Source organism: Poecilia latipinna, unplaced genomic scaffold, assembly GCF_001443285.1.
Source record: "Poecilia latipinna isolate Pla-1442-1.1 unplaced genomic scaffold, P_latipinna-1.0 Scaffold255, whole genome shotgun sequence".
Taxonomy (NCBI): domain Eukaryota; kingdom Metazoa; phylum Chordata; class Actinopteri; order Cyprinodontiformes; family Poeciliidae; genus Poecilia; species Poecilia latipinna.
Genome location: NW_015112871.1, coordinates 270,980 through 297,943, shown reverse-complemented (window position 1 = coordinate 297,943; position 26,964 = coordinate 270,980). Strand labels below are relative to the sequence as shown.

General features: G+C 41.0%; 2 protein-coding genes across 7 annotated transcripts; one reads left to right on the top strand and one right to left on the bottom strand.

Moving 5' to 3' along the window:
• Positions 1–1,661: 1,661 nt before the first annotated feature.
• On the bottom strand, positions 1,662–16,456 carry LOC106947770 (serine/threonine-protein kinase PAK 2-like). 5 transcript variants are annotated; one of them, XM_015032991.1, is made up of 16 exons: positions 16,344–16,456; positions 16,179–16,252; positions 9,725–9,913; positions 9,514–9,620; positions 6,833–6,980; positions 6,722–6,738; positions 6,524–6,634; positions 6,290–6,392; positions 6,115–6,178; positions 5,095–5,143; positions 4,787–4,899; positions 4,589–4,706; positions 3,671–3,770; positions 3,364–3,560; positions 2,667–2,804; positions 1,662–2,095 (listed from the first exon to the last, which is right to left on the bottom strand). In XM_015032991.1, exons 3-16 carry the CDS (start codon positions 9,894–9,896, stop codon positions 2,009–2,011), a joined length of 1,524 nt encoding a protein of 507 aa, XP_014888477.1. In that variant the 5' UTR covers positions 9,897–9,913; positions 16,179–16,252; positions 16,344–16,456; the 3' UTR covers positions 1,662–2,008. The 5 variants fall into 5 exon arrangements, with proteins under 5 accessions (XP_014888477.1, XP_014888481.1, XP_014888478.1 ...); XM_015032995.1 differs by lacking the exon at positions 16,179–16,252; XM_015032992.1 differs by lacking the exon at positions 16,344–16,456 and having other exon boundaries at positions 16,179–16,332.
• Positions 16,457–17,061: 605 nt separating this feature from the next.
• On the top strand, positions 17,062–25,541 carry hltf (helicase-like transcription factor). 2 transcript variants are annotated; one of them, XM_015032983.1, is made up of 25 exons: positions 17,062–17,158; positions 17,410–17,612; positions 18,121–18,287; positions 18,364–18,494; positions 18,590–18,672; positions 19,091–19,162; positions 19,972–20,163; positions 20,237–20,311; positions 20,393–20,453; positions 20,525–20,576; positions 20,705–20,766; positions 20,886–20,932; positions 21,027–21,147; positions 21,259–21,350; positions 21,644–21,787; positions 21,938–22,070; positions 22,186–22,321; positions 22,826–23,005; positions 23,157–23,272; positions 23,385–23,566; positions 23,690–23,809; positions 24,197–24,309; positions 24,382–24,562; positions 24,864–24,944; positions 25,068–25,541. In XM_015032983.1, the coding sequence occupies exons 2-25, from the start codon at positions 17,415–17,417 to the stop codon at positions 25,209–25,211; spliced, it is 2,883 nt and encodes a 960-aa protein (XP_014888469.1). In that variant the 5' UTR covers positions 17,062–17,158; positions 17,410–17,414; the 3' UTR covers positions 25,212–25,541. The 2 variants fall into 2 exon arrangements, with proteins under 2 accessions (XP_014888469.1, XP_014888468.1); XM_015032982.1 differs by having other exon boundaries at positions 18,364–18,506; positions 20,886–20,933; positions 21,037–21,147.
• Positions 25,542–26,964: the final 1,423 nt, after the last annotated feature.

The window sequence follows — 26,964 nt, the reverse complement described above, 5'->3', positions numbered from 1 at the left end:
GTATCAGGACATTGTACTTCATTTTAGTAAGTCAGTTCATTTGTTTCTGACCTGCACTTAGCAATTACAAGTAATTGCCTTCCTATTCCTACCCTTGAGCCCAAATATGTTGGTCTGATGCATTAAGATCAGACTTTAGTTCTTAGAGTGTAATCAAAATATCCTAGAGACACAATACCTTCACATTGTAGGTTTATTCATTATTGATGTGTATGAAAGTTAATGAAAAACAGTTTTCTTACTTTCTTTATCTTTCTTCAAGATTCAGTTACACATGATTCTAACATAACTGGTTCCAAAGATTAATATCTCTGCTGTGTCTTCATTCAAGCTTAACAAGCTCGACTCCGTTCATGCTTCAGTTTTATTGACATGAGACAATACAGGTGCAACTCAACCTCTTTTGGAAGATAAATGCTTGTGTCATCTGCATATGGTGGAATGCATTTATATGCAGATGACATTTTTATGTAGCAGATGTCTTCTTAAATCTGTAATGACTGAAAATCAGATTCCATACATTTACTCCCTAAACATTCCTGTCTAGATCTACTGTGTTTGCCATTTACAGTGCCTACATTACTCTATTTAAAATGAATCTGCATTGATAGTGTTATATTCTCACTCTGCCTCCATTTCAACATATCATGACTTCATCTGTCTTTGTGCATAAGATCCAGTCCTGAGTTTAATTGTAATCATTAATGAGACACAAATCCCTTCAGCTCCAAGTTTATTAATAATTTAACAACTCTTAGGATTTTATTTAGGGCCAAGCGTTGCTTAATTCATGAATCACAAAGTTCAACCTTTTGGTCATAGATGTGAAACATAGTTGGATTATTGATTTTACTGGTGGTTCTCTGATAAATTGGAAATTTAATGTTGTAGGAGAATAACATAGATAAACAGAGTGTCTTCAGTCAGACTCCTCCAAACTCACTGTAATACAGACTGCTAGATCAAGTCCTTCTCACCATCTACAATAAATCCTTAAAGAATCTGGAATTAATACGAGTCACAACAACATTTAAATTCTCTTTGGGGTCAGTAGCGTACTTCTGAATTGAACTGAACCAGAACACAGATTTCCTGAATATCAATTTAAAAATGTCCCATGCTGTTAGCTAGAACAATGAAGTAACAATGTATATTTATATATATATTATCAGTTGTTAAAAATACAAGACATTACATAATATACAGACAATATATATATAAAAAAACTCCTCCAGTGTAACATTTAATATACTACAGATGATAATTGTGTTGTACAAAGATCAGGTGATGAACAGCAAAGAAGATAAACATGCAGAAGAACAATCATACAAAGAAACACATTTGGCTTTAAGGCTTTGCAGAATAAAAGAAAAACATTTTGAAAAAATAACCTGCATTCAGATGAGATTGCATAGATTGTGTCTGCATCAAGTAATGTAATTACTCAGTTGTACTGACATTTAGGGTTACAAGAAGGACACTGATGTGTTTTTTTCCACTGCACAAAGAGAACACTGTCCCATTCTGGGCCCCAGCACAGCAGAGGTTTTAAATTTCATTCAGATCTCATCATGTAACCACAGATCACCAGGAAAAGTAGCTGGAGGGACCAAATAACAGAGTTCTGAATGTTCCCCAATAAACACTGTCTAGGATCAAACTTGTCCTGCATAATTAAGTGGATTTTAGTAGCGCTCCCTTTGTACGATGAAATTCTTAATATGTAAAGATTCTCAAGCCGGACCGATGTTGTGTTTTGGACATGCTTCAAGAAACACAAGGCAACAACTAACAGGGAACTTCCTTTGGCTTCGCGCGGCTTTGGAGCAAGGCACAAATGGAAAATTAGTAGATCATCAGTCCAGAAACATGAGGAAAGTGGAGCAGCATTTTATGACGACTAGAAAAACAAAACATTGGTAGACTTCTCATGATCACACACACGGACCGCTGGGAGACAGTTGGTGGTCCGTGTTTGTTTTAAAGTCTCTGAAATCAAGGCGGAGGGTTAGCGATTGCTCTTCATTGCCTCCTTGGCTGCCAGGATGAGAGGGGTTAGACTGGACAGAGGTTTCGCCTGCTTCAGGAAGGGATGCTAGAGAAACGGATGCAAGAGATTAACTCAGATGAAATAATGATAATATATATATACTCAAGCTGTGCATTTTTCAAGATTCAATGAGTTTCTCCTGCTAAAAGTCATTTTTATATTTATCAGTTCAGACTGAAATCTTGTTAAAGATGTCGTCTTGGACTAATTTCTAGTTCATCTACATCTACAGTACATATTCAATTTTATGTCACAAATAAACAATTAGGAGGCGATATTTGCAGGAGAATGCACGTAAAATACTTTTAACCGCCTGATGTTCCAATATGAAATCACTAAACACTATTTTATTTGCCATTCAGTTCAGGAACTGGTTAAACATAAACAACGTTAATAGTCTGCCACAAACATCCTGACTCATATCATGCCTTGGAATTAAGCAAATGAGATTTATTGCTCCTCATCGAGTTCCTGTGGTTGGAGAAAACCACACTTTTTTTTATTTTTATAAAGAGGCTAAAAAACATAAGAACGGATTCTCCTACATACCTGAAATACATAGTATTAAACTTTCATAAGCATTAAAGATGACTAAAGTAAACAGCTTTTGTTTTACCTGCAGCAACTCTTTGCCGGACCCTCGTTTTTCCACGTCCATCTCCAGAGAGCTGGACAGGAAGGACCTGAAAACGGGAGTCAACTTCTCTGGGTTCTGCAGCTCAGGAGTCCCGTTGGTGGCGATTAAATACAACGCCTGGAGAAAAGAGCAAAGGAGCGCTTAGAAAATACAACATTATATTTTTTTAACAGTACATTTTTACATTTATACCAGATTATCAAACTAAAACTTCTAAAAATACTTTCTATTTATTAATTTACATTTATGATACAGATGTTTCCAGAAATCACCAAGTCCATGCTGGAAGTTTTACTTCTTTTTTTTAAATGAGCTATTAAACTCGCGCATTCAACTGTCAGCCACATGGGGGCGCAAGAGAAAGGTTCTTAGATTTAGCAGATGTGGAAAAGTCTCTGTGATAAGGAGAAGAAAAACTAAAAAGAATCCTAAAAGCATTGATGATTTGGGTTCATTAACTACGAATTATATCCAATGATTAATTTCAGAGATATCTCCTCGAGTATCAGCATCTTGTAAAGAATGCAAATATTTTGACTCTGCATTTACACATAATTGATTATAATGACAGGAACATGCTGTGGGGCTTTTTAAATGCTTGCACACACTGACAGGTAAATAGAAATTTTAATCTTGAGCAACCGACTGATTATTTGTCCTTCTGGTCTGCACCTACCCTGAGAGGATTCTCATTGAGATATGGAGGCTCCCCCTCCACCATTTCTATGGCCATGATGCCCAGAGACCAAATGTCCACTTTGGGCCCGTAAGCCTTCCTGGTCACCACCTCTGGAGCCATCCAGTACGGCGTCCCCACCATGGTGCTGCGCTTGCTCTGCTCCGGGGTGATCTGAGCGCAGAAGCCGAAGTCGGCTGCAGAAACACAAAAAAGTGAGTTGAGATTTATGACGGGGATGTCTGATTGCACTCGACATAAATGAGTTTCTCAGTCTGCGACTGCGGATGAACAAATCATTCCTTACTGAGTTTGACTGATCCGTCCATCCCGAGAAGTACGTTGTCGCTCTTGATGTCTCTGTGGATGACCTGGTTGGCGTGAAGAAACTCCAAAGCCTGAAGGACCTGAGCAGAGAAAGAGTGAGGAAATGAAGCGAGTTGCCAAACGTACAGCGCTTACAAATGCAGCGCCTTGCAAAAGTATCAACACCTCTTGAATTTCCCCATATTTTGTGATGTTACAACCAGAACGTTCAGCATTTTTTGGGAGGATTTTATGCAATAGGCCAACACAAGGTAGTGCATATTGAGAACTGGAACTTCTGGGTACTTTTTTTTTAACAATTCTGCACATCTTCTAGTGAAAAATGGCAAAACTCACTCATATTAAATGAATGATGTCTACAAACATTCAATTCTTGCCACAGAATCTTAACTGTGGACTTTGACTGAACCATTCAAACATGAATAAATCCATCTAAACTTTTGCCTTCAGGCAGTTTTAGTGTCGGCTATCCCTGGCATTTTGCAGGCGGGGCAAAAAAAATTATTTCCTCTCATCAGTCCAGAGCACAATTCTTCCACATGCTTATCTGTCTTGTGGCTAATGATACGTCAACTGGAATAAGAGGGGTTGAATTCAAATGCACACCGCACTTTTCAGGTTTGTATATTAAAAAAAACCCCAACAAAGATTAATACCATGAATCACAAAAAAATCACAATAGGTCACATTGAGGTTTGTGGTTGTAGCATGAAAAAAAAAAAAAGTGGGTATGAGAGCTTTTGCAGAGCAGCGTCTCAAAACAATCTGAAAAATGCAGTACAGGAGTAAAACTTCCCAGTTAAGCATGTCTGAGTGAGCCTGTTTTCTGCCATCTAAATTCAACCCAGTTTTGACAAGTTTCATGCAGGTTCTCTTATCGGTGCGAGTCGAGCTTTACCTCTCTGCAGACGGCAGCAATCTGAGCCTCGTCCATGCACGTCTCCGTCACAACGTCAGTTAGAGAGCCGCCGGCCAGATACTCCATCACCACGTAAAGCTCGTCCCCGACCAGGAAACTGCACAGAAAGTCAAAGCAAAAGCTTGGTGCTGCGAACCGAGCGCTCCGTGTTCACTCATACTTTATAGCAAGTGTTACCTGTCTACGAAGTTGACAATGTTGGGGTTCTTCAGCTCTTTCATGACCAGGATTTCATTGATGATGAGCTCTTTCTTTGGCTGCTTCTGCAGGTTGATCTGCTTGATGGCCACCTGCAAATCACAGCGTTTAATAAACGTTAGTAGATTAGCATTCGGATTCCGATTTCAGATCAGACAATTGCTGATCCCAACGTTTTTTGTTTTTTTTTACCGAGTTGCTCCTTGAAAATTCAAGTAAGAATCAGAAACGGAGGAGAAAATCAAGAAAGTCTTTGTTTGGGCAGAGATAAGACAGGACAAGCTAACCTCTTGTCCTGTGGCAACGTCTATGGCTGTGTAAACTGTACCAGAGGCCCTGAAAGAAAAATAAATCAAAGTGTAAATCAAAAGTGTCCAGTTGTTTTTGTCTCGTTTGGCGTGCAGATCCAGTCAGAGGTTTAAATCTACTCATCATAGACATCAACTCTGTCAATTTTGACCTTTTGATGAATCATTTGAACTACATTTTCAAGGAGGACAGACTATCCAACCTTAATTAATTAAGTTAAGTAGAGGTGCACAGGTTTGAATTTATTGTGGGCTGTCTTTTATTCAGTAAAATAGAAAATATATTTCATGCTCAAATAAGTACATACTCTCTCAGTAAAACTGGGATGATAAGGATGCAGGAAAGCTACACAGTTTTTGTTGCCATCAACATCTTCTAGTGTGACTAGAAGTATGTTTGAACAAAGTCAAACTGCTTGGTTTGCTGTCGCAGTCCTGGGTTTTGTCCATAAATCCTCAGATAATGTCAGCCTGCGTTTTCCATTCCCAGCAGGTGCTGATGTGTGTTTTTAATTATCATCCTGCTGCAAGTCTCACTTCTGGTGACGTTTCAAACCGTCCAGCTGTTGATTCAAGGAAAAACTACTAACTTCTTCTTATTGTGACCAAACAGCTCAATCTTTGTCACGTCTGACTATAAATTGTTTCTCCAGAAGACGTGAGCAGCTGTGAATTTTGAGTAGGGGGATTACAAACGACCCTCTCCATCTGCATTAAAGTCGCTCTACTGTTTTAGCAATCTCAAGTTCATAACAGGCTTGAGTCTTTGTTCTTGTGTTCCTCCTGAACATCCTGAATAAATTAAATTCTAGCCTTTATATCCTGGAATAAGAGCAGCTCAAATTCATTGCTAAAGACAAAAATAACATGATATTTATGCATTAGATGAGTTTATGTAACTCTCCGTCTGAAACTGTGTATGACTTCCTCTTTGATAGACATCTTCTTTCAAAGTTTTGACATTTTCTTCGTGTGTTTTCAGCTTAAATCCTGACTCACCCCTGGCCGATCTTTTCGTAGCGAGTATATTTCTTTTTAGGGTCTCCGACACTGACGATACTTCCTAAAATGTCACAAAGACAAAAAAAGGTAATAAGTAGGCAGAAACAAATGCAGGTGTGTTTTTTTTATATGTCTGAATTTAAGTGTGTGTGTGTGTGTGTGTTAAACTTACTTAGCTTTTCCATTATTTCTTCATCAGTCATCTTGCCTCCCTTCGCTTTCTGTTGGTCAGCTGCCTTGGCACTTTCTGTTTCTTGGGCCGGCCTTGTGTACATCTTTAAAAAAAACAAGCAGGAAAAGTAGATTTATGTCGTTTTAAAGGAACTGTGAATTGTGGGATGAAGTTCTAGTTATTTCAGGTTAATAATCATAAAAGTAGGATCATCTATAACCAAACCATGCTCACGGATTTTGTGTGCGCTGGCCGTGGCGCCACGACCGGAGGCGGTGTATCGTCGTCCTCGTCGTCATCGCCGTCTCTGGCTAACGGAGAAGTAGTCGTATCTTTCTTGCCCGGCTGCAACAGTAACAAAATGCAAACAAAACAAAATGAAGCTCAGGGAAAATGAATTACTTTGTTAAAGTAATGAAAAATGCTACTTACCAACTGAGAATCTTTATCTGAAGGAGGAAAAAAAAGGGGGGAAAAGAAAAGTTTAAAGCACAGCTACAAAACTAGTCTGCAAGTTGTTTGCTGTAAAGATGGGAAACTGACCTGAAGTAGGAACATCCATGTACTTCTGTTTTCCGCTGGTGGAGTCGTAGAACTTGAGAACGTCGAGGACCGCCTGCGGGTTCTGTTTCTGCTCCGACGGACTGATGTTGGAGTTCTGAAGGAGCCGGGCCCACTGCTCCGGCATTCCCTGCACACGCAAACATGGAGGCAAAGCGTTTACTGATCTGTCTCCTCTTTAAAGATAAAAACACACCGTAACACGGCGCTAAAACAGCCCACGACTCCAAATCACAAGTGATCAGTTACATAACATGATGGGTTCTGAGGCCGATTTAACTTTAAGTTTTTAAAGTTAAAGACTAAATCATAAAGTTTAGATCTAAATAAGGCCGGTCTCAATTCTAGCAGGAAATTCAAGGGACTCCCCCTGAAAAGTTATGAAGAAGATATCAAGTTCTCTGCAATCTTGACTCCATCTCCCCTTAGAGATACACTTAAAACCTTTAAAGCTGCTCAAATGTAAAAAAAAAAAAAAAAAAAAAAACCTGCTTTTTTACATAATTATGTTAAGCTCTCTTTTAAGATAAAAACTCAAAAGCACCACAGCGAAACCAAGATTAAAGTATAACGAGCCTCTGTGTCTCATCTTTGATCAAAATGATAACATAGATATTCACTTCAGTTTATTTATGTAGCATCAATTTACAACAAAAATCATCTCAAAGAAAAAAGCTGTATATAACATTATGTTCACTACAATAATCAATATGTTGAATTATGCTACAGTAGTAGTAATAATTGTTGCTTTTCTGTTTTAAATATATAATTTTAGTAGTTTTTGTTTTGAATTTTGTCGTCTTTTTTCTCAAGGTTTTGCCTGATCCAGCTGCAGACATGGATGAGTTTAGATGAGTTAAACCACTTCGTGATTTATGAAACAAACACATATCTGCCATAGTTAAGCGGCATGTTCTCCAGTCTTTCCCATTTTAAAATGTGACAGAGAAATCGGGCCTCTGTGTCACAACATAACACAGCAAAACAGTTGTGGATTATTTATTAAAATGTTCCTGAACATTTTGATTAATTTTTTTTAAAAAGGAGAGCAAAATGTTTCATTTAAAAAAAAGTAGTAATAGTAGTAGTTTTTACATAATTATACAAATATCTTTTTTTAACAAAAAGGTTCCTGTGAAGCCACAAATTTTCAAAAATTTCAAAAGCGAAATTGCAGCTGCAGTTCACGTTTACATAGAAATTAATGACAATATCTGCAAAACACGAGGCTGATTTTAAGAGATTAGATGTTGAGTGGGGGTGTGGAAACGGTTAAATCACTGAAAAACGAAAGTAATCTAACTTTAACTTGCTTTTGTGTGACCATCCTGTTGGGGAAAAAAGGAAGGAGAGGAGCTAAATAAATTAAGAAGTTCATAAGTCACATAAATAAAAATAAAGGAACTCTACTATAAAAAAATAAACATTAAGCTTCATAATCAGAGTGAGACAGAAGTGAGACAGAACCAGAACCAAATGAGACAGAACCAGAACCACAGCTGAGTTGATACTAAAGGAGAACATAAGCATTTAAATGAGATTTAATGCCGATAATGTCACAATGAAATCCAAAATATATCACAGAAACCAAACGGTTCCTATTTTACAGCTTTTGTTTCCTGCATCCACAAATAAATTATAGACAAAGCCATAACAACGCTGCAGAATCACCATGGCAACGCAGGTCAGAGAGGAGTTAGTTACACACTTAAGTGGATGGTTTTGATTTTGATCAAAGGATTACTTATCTCAAAATAATTGTATCCTTTCATATCAATGATCATTTATGCTCTACAAATAGTACAGATCTTGTAGCTGCAAGCTCAGGACTACGGATGGTTCACATGTGCTTATTCTAAACTACAAAATGTATTTTTACCTAAATTCTGGGTTAAGATTTCATTGTAATAGTTGCGCTTTTACTAGCAGAGACTGTATTAAAATTTCGATATGATATTTTTGCCGTATCGATTTCCCCCATTAACTTACAAACAAATAGGCTGTGCTAACCAGACGTCTGCTGAAGGTGTTGGTAGAAGTGGATCTGATGAAAGGATACCAGAGTAAGGAGATGTTAATCCCAAAGCAAGCCACACTTTTTAGATTTTTACTTTTGAAAAGTTTTGACAGATACGCAACGCATCTTTCCTCGGCCTCCTTTCAGTTTAATCTGTTAGTTTTGACTGCTGCGCTTGAACTTTAAGTTTATATATTATTCTAAATATAAGGTAATGCCAAAGGCAGCAACAGGAACCCACTTCACCAATATGGCTCTTCACAAACACTTCAAAACTGTCCCGTAAATGTGCTACTTGATGAACTTCCTATCGCCTGAAGGTGTGTAAACAGACACTCTGCACTCATATTAAGGGGAAAATGTCATTTTTGTATGGAAATCCAGAGTTTGCCCGTGAAAAAGCAGGGGGTGAATCTTTTGTTCATCCCCAGACAAGAGTGCTGTTAAATTGTGTCGATATTAAGCTTCCCTCGCTTTAATTTTGTCACACAAAACTGTCTTTTTTCCTTCCTTTCAAAGAGTAAGTTTGCATAGGTTCCTAATAAAAATACGTTGAAGTTTGTGGTTGTAATACAGCAAACTGAGAAACAGTTCAAGGGGTGTGAAAACATTTGCATGTTATTGTAATGAGCCATAAAACACTTACAGTGAATTCACCAGTGACAGAATCAAAACCAACATGGATGGTGTGTTCAAAGTCTGACGGGGAAGAGATTTCAGGCCTGTCTTTGTCCTTATCCTTCTTCTTAGATCCTGCAGGGATAAGGTCAAAGGTCATTCTTCACCCCCTCTTCCACCTTTTAACTAACTGTTACATAAAGTCTGTAAAGCATGGAGATATGCTGTGATAATCTGACCTTTATCAAATATGGAGATGATTTTGTTCCTGGCCTTCTTCTCCTCCGGTGCAGACGGCAGCGGCCGAGAGTTGTGATTGGCCGACTGGGGGTCCTTGGCTCCTCCTCCTTGGCTACTCATCCTGACAGGGGGAGCGGGGGGCTTGTCCTCACACACTCCGCTGTCACACATCTACACCTACGTTCAACCTGCAGCGTCAGAAAGAGAAGCAACAAATGTAGGATCCATGCAACAGGTTCACTGAACGTCAAAAAAAACGAGAGAGAAAAAAACCCAGAGCTCACAGCTTCCTGTTTTTCGGTCATGTTTCACAATGCTAAAGCCAACTGTTGCACACCAGCCCCCGCTGCTACAGAAAGACAGCTGCAAACCAGTAAAAACAGACAGAAAGCAAAGGCGAGAACTCACAGAGATTTATCCAGTCCGTCCATGCTGTAAATGAAGGTAAAAGCTGGTATGAAGGGAGCAGAGTGAGCAGGAAGCAACGCTGAGTGAATAAAGTAGCGTGCTGAGTCTCGTTCGAAGTCGCAAATGAATGAGGAAGGAAAGAAGGCAAGAGAGAGAGAGCGAGTGAGAGCGAGTGAGAGAGAGAGAGAGAGAGGAGTGTGTGCAGAAAAGTGGCAGACAGTGAAGTGGTGTGAACACTCGTAAAATAAAAGTTTGCCTCTGTAGCTACAAGCATGGTTCAATATGAGGTTCTCACAATATAACATTTAGTAAAATGACAACAGCTTTGTTCAATTTAAAGCTAAACGCACGGCATGGTTTTATTACTCTTATTTGAAAAAAAGAAAACAATTAATCCAAATGCTGAAATATATTAATGAATGCAGTTAGATTAACAAATCAATAGCATTGATTTACTTTTTCGAAAATATAAGCGAAAGTCAGTTGTAGTTGTGACGTTTAGTTTTTATGTCACTCCAGACAAGCAGCAGTCCTTTAGCTATCACACTATAACTATCCTTTAGAAACATTTTCAAACTGGTCAATTTGTCTTTGAAAAGTGGCGCAGCCTTAATTCAGTCAGCTGACTGTGCAGCAACAGGTGTGGGAGGGTGATTGCAGCACTAAGATTAGAAAAATAAAATAAAAATCCAGTAACATTCTTGAACTTTCTATCTATTAAGTGTTGAAGTTTCGTGATCTGGTCATTCACAGCTTTCATTTATGAACAGCAACCGCAACCAACCGACTGCTGCTGCTAAAAAAGCTGCACTCACACCTTCCTCCAAAGTGTCATGTTTAATAGAAACCCACAAGCTGTCAGTATCACTTTAGTCAGGTGAGGAAGGGGCCGGGGCTTTTTTCATTCCTGTTTGATTTTCCTGAAGACTGGCTCAGTAGTTTCTGCTTTAAGATGTTCTCTATGTGGGTGGATTGGTTTTCAGGCACTCTAGTTTCCAAAACGCATACGTCAATTGGCCAATCTTAACTGCGTCTGAGTAAGTTTGAACAAAGTTGTGTGTCTCTGCGTTTCCAGAGTCCTTACATAGCAACCTGTTGAGAGCTTACTTCAAACACCACTAATTGACTGCTGCAGACAGGTAGACTCTGCACAGCTTAAGTGGGAACAGAAAATGTGTGGCTGCGTACTGTGGGAACAGGCCTGCAAAAATATTAAAGGGACAGTATTATGTGTTTAAAACAATTTTATAACACAATCAAGTAACTATGTGGTCTTCAGTTAATGTGAAATCAAATATGATTTAAAAGAAGCGATTTAACGCCTTGAAATTGGCCTCCTCCTTCAGGAAGTCATCACAACATCGCTCCTCTATCAACGTTTCTACTAGCGTTTCATTGAGAAGTAGCTCGTATGATGAGCTCAGCAGATGTGCACTTCCACCAGGTGTTTGCTAATTGTTGCTGGATAGTCTGAAGGAGCTGAGTGGGGGAGTCGCAGGTTAGGGCTGCTCTGTGAGGCAGAAGCTCGGAAACTTGGAAATTGCAGCTCCAAAGAGGAGCTGCGTTTCGAAGAGGGCACTTGGTGAACCCAGGCGCATTTAATCTCCCATGGCAACCAAGACCACATGCATGAAGGAAGCAAAGCAACACTCCAGGTATGTTTTGATGAGAAAATAACATTAAAACATGATGTAAACCTTCAAAAAAAAAAAAAAAAGTATTTTTACCTAATATGGCCCCTTAAAAGCTTTTGCTTCTCCAAATTTGGGGTGGAGTTTTTTTTTTTTATATTATCTTCAAACTAAAACGTTCACCATTGGTGATGAATAATTATTTCATCAATACAAGAAACTTCTGGTCAATGTTTAGTTCATATATCTTTTGCTTTTGTTCAGATAACTGAGTGGTGATTCGGTTAAAACACCACAATGCACTTTAGCTGATGGAGTTAAATCTAATTAAAATTTTCATAGTAGCAAGCAATTTTACATTTGCCAGTACTGATAAAACTAATGCACAGAGTATGAGTGTAAAAGTCCTTTGGGAGCCATGATTGACTTCCCTCTGCTACCCTAATATGGTAAAAACTGAGATTGCAGGCAGCCTCATCCACTCGTACAGACGCACACGCAAAAAAACAAAAAAACATCAACCTCAAAAGCGCCTCATCCAGTCTTGCAGAGCAAGCGGTTCGATCAAGTGTGAGCTTCAAGCTGCGCTCTGGGTGACATCACAGACAGGAAACAGGAAGCAAACAAAGGTTTCCTCACTTCCTGCGTCTGACCGCCAATGACGGAGCTCGCAGAGGAACAAAAGTGACAAACGTTGCTCGGGTGGGTATGACCTCTTCTCCACACACAAACCCTCCATCTGCAGGTTCTTTGCACACCTCACCCACTTCAGTTGTTACATCCGAAACCAAACTCTACTACTCCAAGTGTCTGAATCTAGACTCAATTCTTTACAATGATAAACGGCATGCACAATCGATCAGTTGCACGTGGAACAACTTGGGAAAATAATGCACAAGCTGAAAAAAAACCCTTCAGAAATAATTTCTGTTCGGGAATACATTGCTTTCTTCTATGAGACATTTCAGAACCAGTTGGCTGAACTCGTGTCCTGGTCTTTATCCTGAGCAGCAAGACTAAAAGAGATGCCTATAAATACTTTTTCCATTGTAGATCATCTAAACCCACCACAGACCTCTTGCACAAAACGACTCACTCAGCTTGCTCCGTTTATGGTCTAAGTCGTCAAGGACTCACCTGTTTGCAGCCTCCTCTGTGTCCTACAGAGGATATAGCAAACAATGAATGAAGCGTTGTGTCCCAGCTGAATGTGCGCACTTCTTTCTTCAACACTCGTATCCTTACTTCGCTCTCTCGCTTCCACTCTTCCTCTCTTTTTCACCCCAATCAGGGCAGGTCTTTGCAGGCTGCCTCATTCCTCGGCTTACTTGCACGGGGGCAAGCACCTTCTTGTCCAGGCAAGATAAAATTATGCCCAGTTGAGAGACCTAACGTGAGCCTCCAGTGGTCGTTCAAGTGCGTGGGGCGCTGATTGTTGGGTGCAGGCGGCCAGGTTGGGACATGTTATTCCTGAGTCGGAATTCCATAGCTGCAGGGCTGCGGCGATGTCTGGAGGAGGGTGTGTTCACACTTCGCCTTACCAAAACACACACACACACCACACACACTGTAGCCTCATGCATGTCTGTCCGTCACAGAAACAGCTCGAAACACACATTCCTCAAGTCAAGTGAGGCTCCATAATGAGCAGCTGAAGATTTTTATATAGCTTCCAGGTAGGGTTGGAGACTTAAGTAGCGAGACTTTTATAAGAACGGACAGATGCAGATTCAAGCAATGCGAGGTTTTACGACTGCATCATGTCAGAAAATTTAGGTTTAATATTCTTTTTCTTAATATGATTTGCTTTTATCAAAAAAGGAGACATATTTCTACTTCCAGCCCATGATACTCTTACAAAGTGCTCACACTTTTCTCTATTTCCTCTAAACTTGTTGCAGCATTTCAACTCTTGCTATCAAACTGCTTTGTTCATAGCATTAGCTTATCTTTATGATTATTCTCTTTGTATTTCGCTTTCATCCTTTCAACTGATTTTCATGCTTATTGTTTATATCTACTGTCTATTTTCAATACATTTCTGGAGTTTTTTTTTTTTTTTTTTACAATCTTTCCCTGTTTTTGCTGTGGTTTCATCCTGTAATCCTATTGGTTAGTGTCCTTGCAATATTTGATCATTTTTGCAAGTGTTAATCAGATTTTGCTTGTCTGTTTTAAAAACATATGTCACCAATTCAACTATCAGGTGTGACCTTTAAAAAATGAAGAGGGTGATCTGAGAGACTTCCTGATCTTGAGTGTCGCTGAGCCGTCTTGGACAAAAATGAGAAAAACTGAGAGATTGTGGGAAATTTGATAAAATTATTTCTGGTATTATGTCTGCTACCCTAGTGTGAAAAACTAGAAACAATAGATGTAATGATCAGCCGTATAAGAAATACATTAAACATTTCACATCTATCTTCTAACAAGAGCGTGGGTGAGAGCTTGATTCAAGGGTTTGCGATTGCTAATGTTTTGGGGCATTTAAATATAAAATATTGAAAATCTTTCACTCTGCATGTTGAGTAAATACACATTATTAAATGTTAAAGATGGGAAAAATGGAGCAGGAGACAGGCAGGTCAATTGGTACTGCATCTAGGGTGATGCAGTCAGTGTACCAGAACCGACTGAGTCAGTGGAAGATGACGGACGGACGAATGTATGGGACGACATTAAAAAATGGGACACACATGACAGTGTCACATCATGTAATATAACTATATTAAGACTTCAAACGAACCAGAAGTCATAGTATTTACATTTTTATAAAAATAGCATTTGGAGAACTAACCTGGTGATGTTATCAACTTAGTGTTTAAAATAGAAGTTGATAAAAGACATTCATACGCTAAGCTAACGTGGGTGGTGTGCTTTTTGCCAATTGAGTAAAAATTTCAGCTCCACTCACATTAACATTTTTTAAAACTCTGGCATTTGCATATCCATGACTTTTGATTGTTTCATCTGTACTCTCAATTCTCGACAGCCAGTAAAACCTCTGCCTCCGTTCCCCGTCTGTTCTCAGTTTACAGAAGCTCTTTACGTGCATGTGCCTCACAATCAATTACATCCCTCTGCCCTTTCATAATTTCTGTTCCCTATTTTCCACCCTCTCTGTGCATCAAGAGTACTTTCTATTCCCCGTGCCTGGCAGCCGTCAAGGGAAGCCCACTTCCTCATCCTGGAACTCCCCCGAGCCCCAGAGAGTCACAGGATCTGGGCCGACCAACCAGAGAGCTGCAAACACAGCCGCCAAGCTGTTTACAGGAAGTGGACAACAAGCCTTTTGTGTTCGACTTCTATAAAAGGATATTCAGAGGAGGACTTCCTGAAAGGAGTCCTGGAGCTGACACACTGCTCACTTCCACCCTCGCTAATTAACGAGCACAGAACCACCTCATCCCCATGGCCAGATATTAAAGCATACGATGCGGCGCAGGGTTCACATGAACTTTATCAATGCTTTTCACCACACTGCTCTGGCTACAAGTGAAGCACAAACTCAGAGTGCAGCTGCATACCTTATCCTGTTATTCAAACAGCTGCCTCATCCCTCTGTCAATATTTTGAGGGCTGAAAATCATAAATCTGACAATCAGGGAGTGTGAAGCAGGTAGAAACGTGACCTCAGGACACACAGTCAAGGTGTGTACGCTATTTTGGTTTGCTGAGCAGATCACTGGTTAGGGCTAAAAGTCTAAAAGAAAAAAAATCACAGATACAGATTTAGGCGTGATGCATTACTCTGTTGGCAGCAGGTCCCACCTAGCTCCAGTTTCTTTTTGTTAGATCATATAATGACTTGATTGAAATCACACATGAATATTTTACTATTATTTCAATAGAGAGACAAACAACTCTCTATTATTATTTTAATAATAACCCTGTTATTATTAAAATAATAGTAAACTTCAATTCTATTTACTTCAGGTTGGATCTTTTCTGATCTTTCTGATCTTTTTGAGTGATTACATTATTCACTTATTATATTGTCTAAGTGTAGCGTTGTTACTCTTCTTTTGCCTCTAGTATAGTCCAAGAGTAGCACTGTCACTGTAGAAAGAGTAACGTGGTACTCCCCAATGGTAACATTACACTGTATAACATGTTTACACATGTTACATGGTACTACACTTGGAAAGTCATATGATACAAATTCATCTGAAGAAAATTATTTTCGCATTGTAAAATGAAGTGAACTTTTTGGGTTGTTTTAATTAAAACGAGGCTGGGTTGTGTGCAATTACTGACGTCAGACTCACATTGACACCCCTGGATGCTCCACTAAGCTTTGTTCCGTTTTGTTTTATATGTATGGAATAAATACCTTCATATTAGAAAACAAAAATACTCTCTCTGTAGTGTTGCAGAAACAACAAATGACAAGAGGGGCATAGATTTTACATACCCGCACCAGTCGGCCTTAGAAGTAGGCATTCAATTCAATGAGGCTAAACACTCGTATCTCCGTCCAGTCCCACCCTAGTTTTAGTTTAAATAAAGTTCAATTGTGAAGCTAAAATACTGAAATAAAATATTCCAACATGAGCAAAGCAAAAACAAAAAATAATACCGTCTTCTGACACACAGCTCCTGAGTTGTGTGTGTTTCGCCGGGAGCTCCCAGCTGAGTTTTTCTCCCCTCTGTCTGTTGCTCAGTCTGGGGAGGAACCGGGCTCAGAGGAAGCGAAACAGCGCAGGCGCAAACTGGCGACTCATTACCTCGCGGCTTACGTAACACTCAAAATCTTGTTCGCGGGAACAACCACGGGAAGAAGATGTTTGATTTTCAGAATAAAAAAGTGTGTGGAAAATATTTTCACATTAATAAAGATTCTGACGATAACATGACTTCCCTTAGTTTAGCATAAATATCACATCATCAAAGTGTAAATATGTTTTAAATGTTTAGTTTGACAGTAATGTGGAGGTGTTTTAAATATAAAGTGTATTTTTTTATTTTCTCAAACTAAATTTGTCATTTTTATGTAAATAACTCTACTGATTTGTTAAGACATAATTAAAAAAAAATCCAATTTATTTCTACTCACACATGCTGTCTATTTTAAACAACGTACTCTTTATTTACTGTAATCAATGCTGCCACAGACTTGGACTTCCTTCTGAAATATTCATACAGTCTCTGCCTGATCGATAACAAAACGTGATAAATCCAATGTCGAAGCAAATAGAAATCTATCTCCGCCAGCCACAGTTTGGATTAACTGAAAAGTCAACGTAACTCTCGACTACAGAGTAAGTGTTTATTTTGAAAGTCTACACCGGAAGTACAACTTTATAACATGCAGTTATACTGCAAGTGAATTACAACTCAAACATCAACAGAGCTGATCTCCTGATTTTTGAAAACTCGGCGAGGGAACTGAAAGTATGAATAAAACTCGCTGAAATTGCTGTTAAAACTGCAACATTAATGCAGCTCTTAAATTAAGTGTTGTTCGTTTAATATTGTCTTGCTAATGTTACTCAGCGTAGAAGCTAGCTGAAATGTGACGAAGTTGTCCCTGTTGAGACAGACAGGCTGACTGAATTACTACGCTGAGTGAAAGTCGTGACTTTATCCGCTTTGTCCTCATTCAGACACATTTTTAATGCGTTTTGTTCTTTTTTTATGTGCAGCAGGCATGTTTTCCCGCTGGTGGAAGTTTGGAAGAGACAGATTCACCGATGTGGACCTCTTCTCAGACGGCTCTGAGTCCGCTGCAGAGACGCTGTCCCAGGCCATCAGAGCTGCTGCCTCCCAGGAGCCGGATGCAGATGGCAGCGTGTTGTTTGGCCAGCTGAGGGGCACCGTGGTCGGGCTCAGATATTACACTGGTGTGGTGAGCATCGGTTCTTTAATCATTACATCTTTGTTGCTCCTTCATGATATCTTTTGCATAGATGTGATAAAAGATATCAGAAAAGGGCAGAATAATTCTAGTGGAAGAATGTAAACTTAAAATAATATTGGGCCATACCTGACCCATGTGGAACAGATTTAGAGTTTCCTGTGTCTGTTTTTACAGGGGCATTTCAATAGGTACTTGACCACATTAGTTAGTTGGAGTGTTGTCAAAATTTCCAAGAAGTTGTTTGTTAAATCAAAATTTGATTTGGAATAACATTAAAAACATTTTCATATGTTCTCAGGATTTTGCAGTTAGATAAGAAAGAAAGAAGAAGAAAGTTACAGAACAGGCTGTTTACCTCACCATACATACTTCCCATTAAAAATATGATCAACCTTTAAGTTTTAAAAAAAAAAATCTGGATCAGATCTCCAATTTTTTTCTTTCTCTAGTGAAGAGAAAGTAAAGGATTTTCTTAAACGCTTTGCTCTCCGGACAGGTGAACCGAGGGGAGATGGTGGGCTTAGTACGGGAGCCCCACAATCCATACGACAAGAACGCAGTGATGGTCACTAACGTGTTGGGCAGACAGGTGGGACACATCAGGAAGGAGCTGGCTGCAGCCATGGCGCATGTTATGGACAACAGCTTGGCTAAAGTAGAGGGGTGAGTTGTGATTGGCAGAATAACTTTAGTCAAAGATGGTCAGTCGGTTTAAGCTGAATGTGCATGTCGTTGTCAGGGTGGTTTACTCAGGGACCAACAACAGCTTCTCCATGCCGGTCACGCTGTCGTTCTTGGGGAGCGAGGAGAACAGGGACGCCGTGGTGAAGCACATGGCGAGTCGAGGGTTCAGACTGGACGCGGACGGAGGCGGAGCCGCAGGTACACGCTCTCCTCTCGGTGATCTCGTCTTCTGTACGCTGACTTCTGGTGAGCGTCGTTGACCTGACCGCTTACAATTTCAGGCGCAAAGGGGAGATCTTTTGGCAGCCCGGGTTCCTCGTTTTCCTTCAAGAAAGGCGTCACCATCCCACTGACTGCAGAGGAGGTGATGAAATTAGAGTTATACGCTTGACTGAAGCTTAAAGGGCAAGATCAGGAAAGATCCTGATACTCTGGAGTCGGGCGTTGTGTTTAGTTGTCATTTCTGCTGCCTGTTTCCAGTGGTATGAAACATTTATTTCAGTAAAAGTGTGTTTTCAGTGTCAGAAAGCTCTGTTTGGATGCCATATTTGGTAGAATATATTGCTTTAAGTGTGGTGAATGCAAATTCTGCAAGCTAATAATATATCTGGCTTGTTGGATGGGCTTTCACTGCCCATTCTGTATGCGCATTTTAACTCTTCAGAGCCGTATATGTTTGATAATGAAGGAAACAAGCCAAGGAAATCCCTGTCAATCATAGCTGATATCACCATGGCAACATTCAGCAATAGTGGCGTTTCATATTTCTTTTTGTCTTCCAGTTAAAGAATGCCTTCGATAACTTATTTGAGGATTTGATGGAGAGCAAAGATGGGGAGAAAGAAGCAGCTGAGGTGAGTTGTGTTGTTGAAAGCTGCCCTGCACTGTTACATAAAATGGAGGATTATTGTTATATTCAGCAAAATCTGCTTCACTTTATGAATGTTGTATTCCTTGATTTTTTTTAAAAAGTTTTACATTTTTTCCTCTCTGCATGATTAACATCTAGATTAACATCTACAAAATGTTGCAAAGGTATCTTGCACCGATCGACCGGCCCAGATCTCTTTAGTTTTTGGTAACTGGCTGATACTTGCATGTGAAACCTAAATCTCAGGACACTTTGTTGCCGTCAACTCACCTTAAATATTACAGTTTTGTCAAATCAAAAGACAGCCGTGCTGTTTATTTTTGGTAAGAGGCTTAAAACACGTATGCAGATTATCCTGCTCTGCAAATTTAGTTTGTTTGTAATATGTGCAGCTAAAACAATTTTGCATTGGTTCTCCGGTATTGTTTAGTGCTTTTCAATAAAATACGATCGTCGTATTGGAGGTTAATCGTGACCTTATAACGAGTGATGGTGTCGGATATTAAAAAACAATCTGAAACGGCCCAAATCGGGTTTGGCAGGTCGGGCTTTTTAAAGATCGGTGATTGTTCAGAAATCTGTAACAGATGCAGTTAACTTGTTCTGACTTCACACAGGTGGATGTGATTTATCAGGTTTAGGCAACTTTTGATCTTAAGGGGATTCGAGTAAATGGGTCCGAGTGCAACGCTGCTGCACAGGAGTATTTAAAAAAAACAACAACAACAAAAAATGAGAGAGAGGTACTGTGAGTTTGTCTGTGGACACATGGCTGGCTGTATGTGTCTGCAGTCTGTGGCCACGCCGCTGCTGCCTCACCAGAAGCAGGCGCTGTCCTGGATGTGCGCTCGGGAAAATAAAGACGTGCTGCCGCCGTTCTGGGAGAAGCGAGGCGACCTGTACTACAACAGCCTCACGTGTTTCTCCGCCAAAGAGATACCAGAGAGAGTTCGGGGGGGAATACTGGCTGATGACATGGGGCTGGTGAGCGACGAGGCCTAATGCACGTATGCATGATTTAATCCTCGTTCTAGGTGATTATTTTGTTCTGTTTCAGGGTAAAACTCTGACAACCATCGCACTGATCCTTACCAACTTCCACAAAGGGAAGCCCTTGCCTGTGGAGAGATGTGTAAGCTGCCACGTTGAATCGCCACCTCACTTTATTCAGGTAGAGTCAGTGATTATAACAGGTTTGCCTTTGTGTGTGCAGGTGGGGCCATTTTCACCTACCAAAGCTAAGAATAAGTCTCTGGAAGGCTTTAAACTGCAAGGTACTGGAAGGCGACTGGTCAGCTCTTTTACACCTAGAGATGAATAAAAAAATAGAATGTTTTCATTTCAGGGAGCAGCAGTGCAGTTAATTCAGCAGGAGAAAGTTCCCACTGCTCCGCCACGTAAGCGTGCTTTTCCATTTGTTTTGTTAATTTCTGTTTCACTTTGTAGTTTCAGCTTTTTCGTTCGAACTCACCAGCGCGTAATTTTTCAGCTCCTGCTAACTCAGACTTTTTACAATGTGGTTCAGTCCAAAGGAGGACGTGATCGACGCAGCAGACGGGGTGCTGGAGGAAGATGAGCCTCAGAAAAGTAAGAACCAATTTACAATCTGGCCATTTTTCATCTAACTATGTGTATCCAGCTTTTCTGTTTTTTTTCCTTTCTTTTAATGGGTTTATTTTTTTCTTTCTTGCCCGTCCTTCATGTAGGCACCGGCAAAGAGAAGCACAAACCCACTAAGCGCAAACCCAGCAAAGGTTCAGGCTCCCTTAAATTTGCTAACGGCGACGAGGGCGGTTGATGAGGAAATCTACAAGTCGGTGAATGTGGCATTCCTTTTATTTATTACCGTTTGCACAGAGGGGCTGGTGTTACTTGAAGACCTGGGCTTTGCTGCTGCCTTGAGTTGCACGATGTCGGAAACCAAGCCAAAGAAGAAGAAAGCAGCGGAGAAATGCAAACTTAAACAGAGTGAGTTCAACCCGTGGTGGTTGTTTCTGCCTCCTCCTTAACTCCGTGTTTGGATTCAGTCGAAAGAAAACGTGAAAGTTGTTATCGACGTTTGCCATTTTGTACACGCAGGTGTAGAGGTGTCTACCTCTGAGAGCACAGATGACTTATCAGCGAAGGCCACTCTCATCGTCTGTCCTCTCTCTGTGCTCAGCAACTGGCTGGTAAGAAAACACAACTTTCTATTTTCTGTTTTTTCTTTTTGTTTTTTTTTTACGCGTCATTAACAAGCTGCAGTGCATTTTGATGAGATTTCACCAACCATGCAGATTAGTACATAGTGATCAGGTTGAAGTAAAAGAATCCTAATCTGAAAATTGTGCTGTGCATTTGTATTCAACCCCTTTTTGCTCTGACACCCTTAAAGAAAAATCCAGTTCAATCATCTGCAGGAGTCGTCTGTTTTGCCATGCTGTTGATTTGGATGTTTTGCACAGTGTTTTATTTCTCTGTGCAGGACCAGTTCGAGCAGCACCTCCGGTCCGATGTGAAGCCCAACGTCTACCTGTACTACGGTTCTGAGCGCAACAGGAGCAAGACCTTTCTGTCCTCTCAGGACGTGGTGATCACCACCTACAACGTCCTCTCGTCCGACTTTGGGGTGAGTTGGGACGGATCGATGTGAACCGTCAAAAACCATAAAATGCACAAAGAAAGGAAGAAAACTATTATTAAAGTGCTTAAAGTCTCAGAACTAAGGCTCAAGTGTAGGATTTGATTGGCCGATAGCAAACATCACGTTTCCTTTCAGAATACGAGTCCTTTACATGGGATCAACTGGCTGAGGGTGGTTCTGGACGAAGGGCACGTCATCAGAAACCCAAACGCACAGATGAGCAAGGCCGCGCTCGAACTGAAAGCTCAGAGACGCTGGATTCTTTCAGGTACGGTGACACCCAGACACAGTCTGGAAATAAGAAAGAAATGCTAATATTTTTGCTACGATTGAAGGTTTTTGTAGCAGAACATGTTTGTTGTTTTATTTTGTTTTTTTTCCAGGCACTCCCATCCAGAACAGCGTGAAGGACTTGTGGATGCTGCTTGCCTTCCTGCGGCTGAAGCCCTTCGATGTGAGGGAGTGGTGGAACCGGGTCATCCAGAGGCCGGTCATACAAGGAGACCGAGCCGGCCTGCAGTGAGTGGCCACGTCAAAGCGCACTTCTGCAAAAAATACACTAGAGGGAGCAGTTTAATCAGACGGATTCGAGTGGAAATGATTTTTGTGTCTTTTGCGGTTGTGATGCAGCAGTTTGCTGATTCTTGTTACGCAGGGTTGCTTCGTGTCTTAGAAAGGAGATTTGGTTTAAATAGTTTTCCATACGGTATGGAAAAGCATTTGTATTATCAGGCTTTTTTTTTGTTGTATCTCACTATCTGCATGATAAATACCAGAATTTTGCAATGATTTTTTTTTTAAAAGATACAAATACAAGTGAAATTTATGTCCACCAATCAGTCGGTCTGTTTTTCCTTTCATCTGTCCATCCCTCTGAATATTCTGCAGGTTTTTTATTTAAATCTCACGGTCACTGATTCTAAAATGTACAGAAACCTTCTCCTGGCTCTAAAGCTTTACCACGTATTTCTCATTGTGCCGTCTCTACTCAGGGATGTGAAGGCGTTGATTATGTCTTCGTAGGAACCTCCAGAACCTGGTGAAGTGCATCACCCTGAGGCGGACCAAGAACAGCGAGGTAAACGGGCGCCGCCTGGTGTCGCTGCCCAAGAAGACGGTTTACGTGGAGCAGGTGGAGCTCAGCGCGCAGGAGAGGGAGGAGTACGAGTTGGCCCGCAACGAGGGGAGACGCACCATCGGCAGGTGATGACTCGGACGTGGAGCTGCGATTTCAAAACAGCAGGAAAATTAGCAAGGAGTAGCTTTTCATATATTTAGCTGGGTAATAAAGTTGATTTGTCGTGTTCAGTTTACATCGCCTGCTATGTACTGGTATGTGTGTTGCATTTTGCAGATATGTAGCCGAAGGGTCCGTGTTGAAGAATTACGCCGACGTTCTCGCCATCTTGATGCGGCTGAGACAATACTGCTGCCACCCTGATCTGATCGGGAAAATCGCTGCAGATTTAGGTGAGCCAGAGAAACCCGAGTCAAACCTTTTGACTCAGGCTTCTGGAAACGCTCTGATTTGGGATTTTTATTTATTTATTAATTTATTTATTTCCCCCCCACCACCACGCAGCCTCCGCAGACACTCCAGCGGAGCTGCGGCAGCGTCTGGTGGAGAAAATGCGTCTGGTGTTGGCCAGCGGCTCGGACGAGGAATGCTCCGTGTGTCTGGACTCCATCCGAATGCCCGTCATCACTCACTGCGCCCACGTTTACTGCCGGCCGTGCATCGCACAAGTCATCAGCAGCGAGCAGGTACTCGGCGTCAAGCGGTTGGGGGAGGGAGGAGAGGATTTCTTCTGGTAAACCTGCCACTAGACGCCAAATGTTTCCTCGCATTTTTTTCTTTTTATCTTGCTGGGTGGGATTTCACGACAGAAGGCCCGGTGTCCTCTCTGTCGAAGCGAAATCAAGACCAGCGAGCTGGTGGAGTTTCCTCCAGAGGAGATGGAAGATGAGAAAAGCGTGGAGTCTGACAGGTGGAGGACGAGCTCGAAGGTAAGAGCGGTACATCGAGGCTGAAGGAGAGATTCTGGTTCTCTGCAGTGTTCCCACGCGGTCATAATTATGTCCATACTTTCTTTACGCTTACTTGAGTAATTTCTTAGACGGCTGCTTTTTACTTTTACTTGGATAAAAATACGTTGAAGTAGTGCTACTCTTACTCGAGTAAAACTTTTGGCTACTCTGCCCACCTCTGAAGATATTTATAAGAAATAAGTAAGAAAACATCTAACAAACCTATAAAAGCAAAACTTTCATCGTCTCTCCTGGGTAAATGTAGGCGAGTGAAATTTTTATTTTAAACACCATTGTAGATGCATCAGATAAGCAGATATCGACAGTTTCTGAAAAGTCGATGCGTTTCCTCCTCCGTGCCTGCAGGTTCAGGCGCTGATGGGAAACCTGCTCCGGCTGCGGTCCGAGGACGTCGGCCTCAAGTGTCTGGTCGTCTCTCAGTTCACGCGCTTCCTCACCGTCCTTCAGACCCCGCTCAGGTAAACGCAGAGCCCCCGTCACTCAGTTTACCGCCGAAGCAGGCTTTTCATTCGCTCTTCCCACCTCGCCAGAGAGCACGGTTTCAGTTTCGTCCGTCTGGACGGCACGATGAGCCAGAAGAAGAGAACTCAGATCATCCAGGAGTTTCAGAGCTCTGCGGCGGACAGCCCCAGAGTCATGCTTCTGTCGCTGAAGGCCGGAGGGGTGGGGCTGAACCTGACCGCGGCGTCTCGCGTTTTCCTCATGGATCCCGTAAGAGCACGCCTCCTGCAGCAGACACATGGATTCAGACCTAGAAACGCCTCGTGCATTTTGATTTCAGTAAATCATTCTGAGAAAAGAAACAAAGAACGAGTTACAAAAGGCTGGTCATAAGACTGCAGTGTGACTTGTTTATCTAATAAATAAATGAATGAGGGTGATTTCTATCAGCATGGCTGGAGATTACCAACTCTATTCAACTAAAAGGGAATCATGCAGATCCAAACAGAGAAATCCAATCATAACAGGATATTTGCTCTTTCTTTTAATCTGCCGCCTTTGTCCGTTTCAGGCCTGGAACCCGGCTACCGAAGAGCAGTGCATTGATCGCTGCCACCGTTTAGGCCAGGAGAGAAACGTCGTCGTCACCAAGGTCAGAACTCCGTCAACGAATGGATGTTTGCGCAGCAGCGTCACTGTGCTTTTCACTCCTCCGTTTAATTCTCGCTGCGCGCAAATAGATTTATTTAGCTGATTAGCGCGTCTGCTCCTGCAGTTCATTGTGAAGGACTCGGTGGAGGAGAACATGGTGAAGATCCAGAAGAAGAAGCAGGACTTGGTGGAGAAGGCGTTCGGCTCAGCCAGTACCGACAGGAAAACGTCTCGGATCGATGACATCAGAGCTCTGTTGGAGGTGTAGACGCCCGTCAGCCAGCAGAGGGCGCCGACGCTCGTTTCTTCTGCCATTACTTGTTTACGTTTAACGGGTCCAGGTAAAGAGCATTTGATCTGGATGTGTGATTTGCATAAAACTGCAGTGAAAACGGAAGAGCTTAAGTTCATACCTTGTTTTGCTAAAAGAGATGAAATGCATTCCTGTGGTATGAGGTTTATGCTCGAGTTGATTTAACAAAATTCACCGGTTGTCGCGATGATTGGATGTAATCCAGCTTTGCAATACAACATTCAATTTCTTGCCGCATAGCTTTCTGAAAATAAAAATAAGAAAATAAAAAAGTATTTGTACTGGTAGTGCTTCGAATTACACTTTTGGTTGTCAATATTTAGCTGCATCCTTCCAAGAGAAACTTAATTTTGCAGAAAGCTACTGCTTGAGGAGGAACATGCTGCAGACTAAAACCTGTCCAAGTAAAAAAAAAAAAGTGATTCAAACTGAAACCAGGCAAGCAGAATATCTGTAGGTGAAAGTGGATCAGAACCGAAGCTCTGAGATCGTCTCTTCCTGATGTTGAACATCGTTAATTCATAAGTCATTGCTTCTAATAGTATAGGAAGCTAAGAAGATTATCCTTCTTAGCCTCTATTAATACAAATCTATTAATGAGATAATTGCCTCAGAGTCATTTTACATTTTTATCAGTGGCAAATGTATTAAAGTCTTCAGATTCAAATTTAGCACATTTTTACATCAAGATTTGATTTGAATCCCAGAATACAAACGGACATTTTAAATAGAGGAGCTGCACAGATTTCCTCTAAGGAATTTAGAAAGCTGAAAAAAAAAAAACATTTCACATTTATACTGCATTGCTAATTTTTAGAACTAAAAGGTGTCATAACTTTTACTTCCGATACAGATATTGCAGGTTTGAGTATCAGCCGATACAATATCAGCATAAATCATATATATTCACCTTCCTAAAATGAAAGCCCACAATTTTTTTTTTTTTTTTTTGCCCAAAGTGATTTTTTTTAAACCTAAATAACTATTTGGCAAAAAATAAATAATAGGTCATAGGACAATGTTACATGTTGTGTGGAATATTAGAAAAGGCTTGATCAAGGGGTCAAGCAGACAATGGTGAACAACAATAGGTTTGACAACTGATTAATTAATAGCCATCTTAGCATTATTAACAAAGGTTATGTGAATATTAACGCCGTAATTTATTACATATTTAAGGCAGGTTCTTACATTTCCTTAAGCTCAAAGACCCTCAGTGGGAAACGTCAATAAAAGCAGAAGAAAGGCAGGATATTTTTTCCACGGGTTTATTTCTTGTTTTAAAGGTGAACAGTTTACAGCTGCATCAAAAGATGTCACAACAACAATCATCCACTTCCACACCCCTCTGAGCTGCTTTCGGACTTACTATCGCCTCCAACGCCTTTCCTTTTGGGAGTGTGTGCAATGGACGGAGGAGTGAATCATCAGGTTACGCTTTGACCAGCAGGCAGGTGGAAGTGAAGTGGCTGTCGACAGCAGGGCGGGGGGGGGGCCGGGGGGGGGGATTCACAGAAATGTGTCACTAGCAGCAGTAACAGTAAGAGAGGTTTTGTAAACGGTGAGCAGGCAATAAGGCAGCTGGTTACACTACAGACAGGAAGTGATGAAACGCCGGGCACGGCCACGAACACCAAAACGATTCCAATGGGGACGGACATGCGGAGCACGGAAACGTACGTATAAACCTCTACGCCACCTGGGTGGA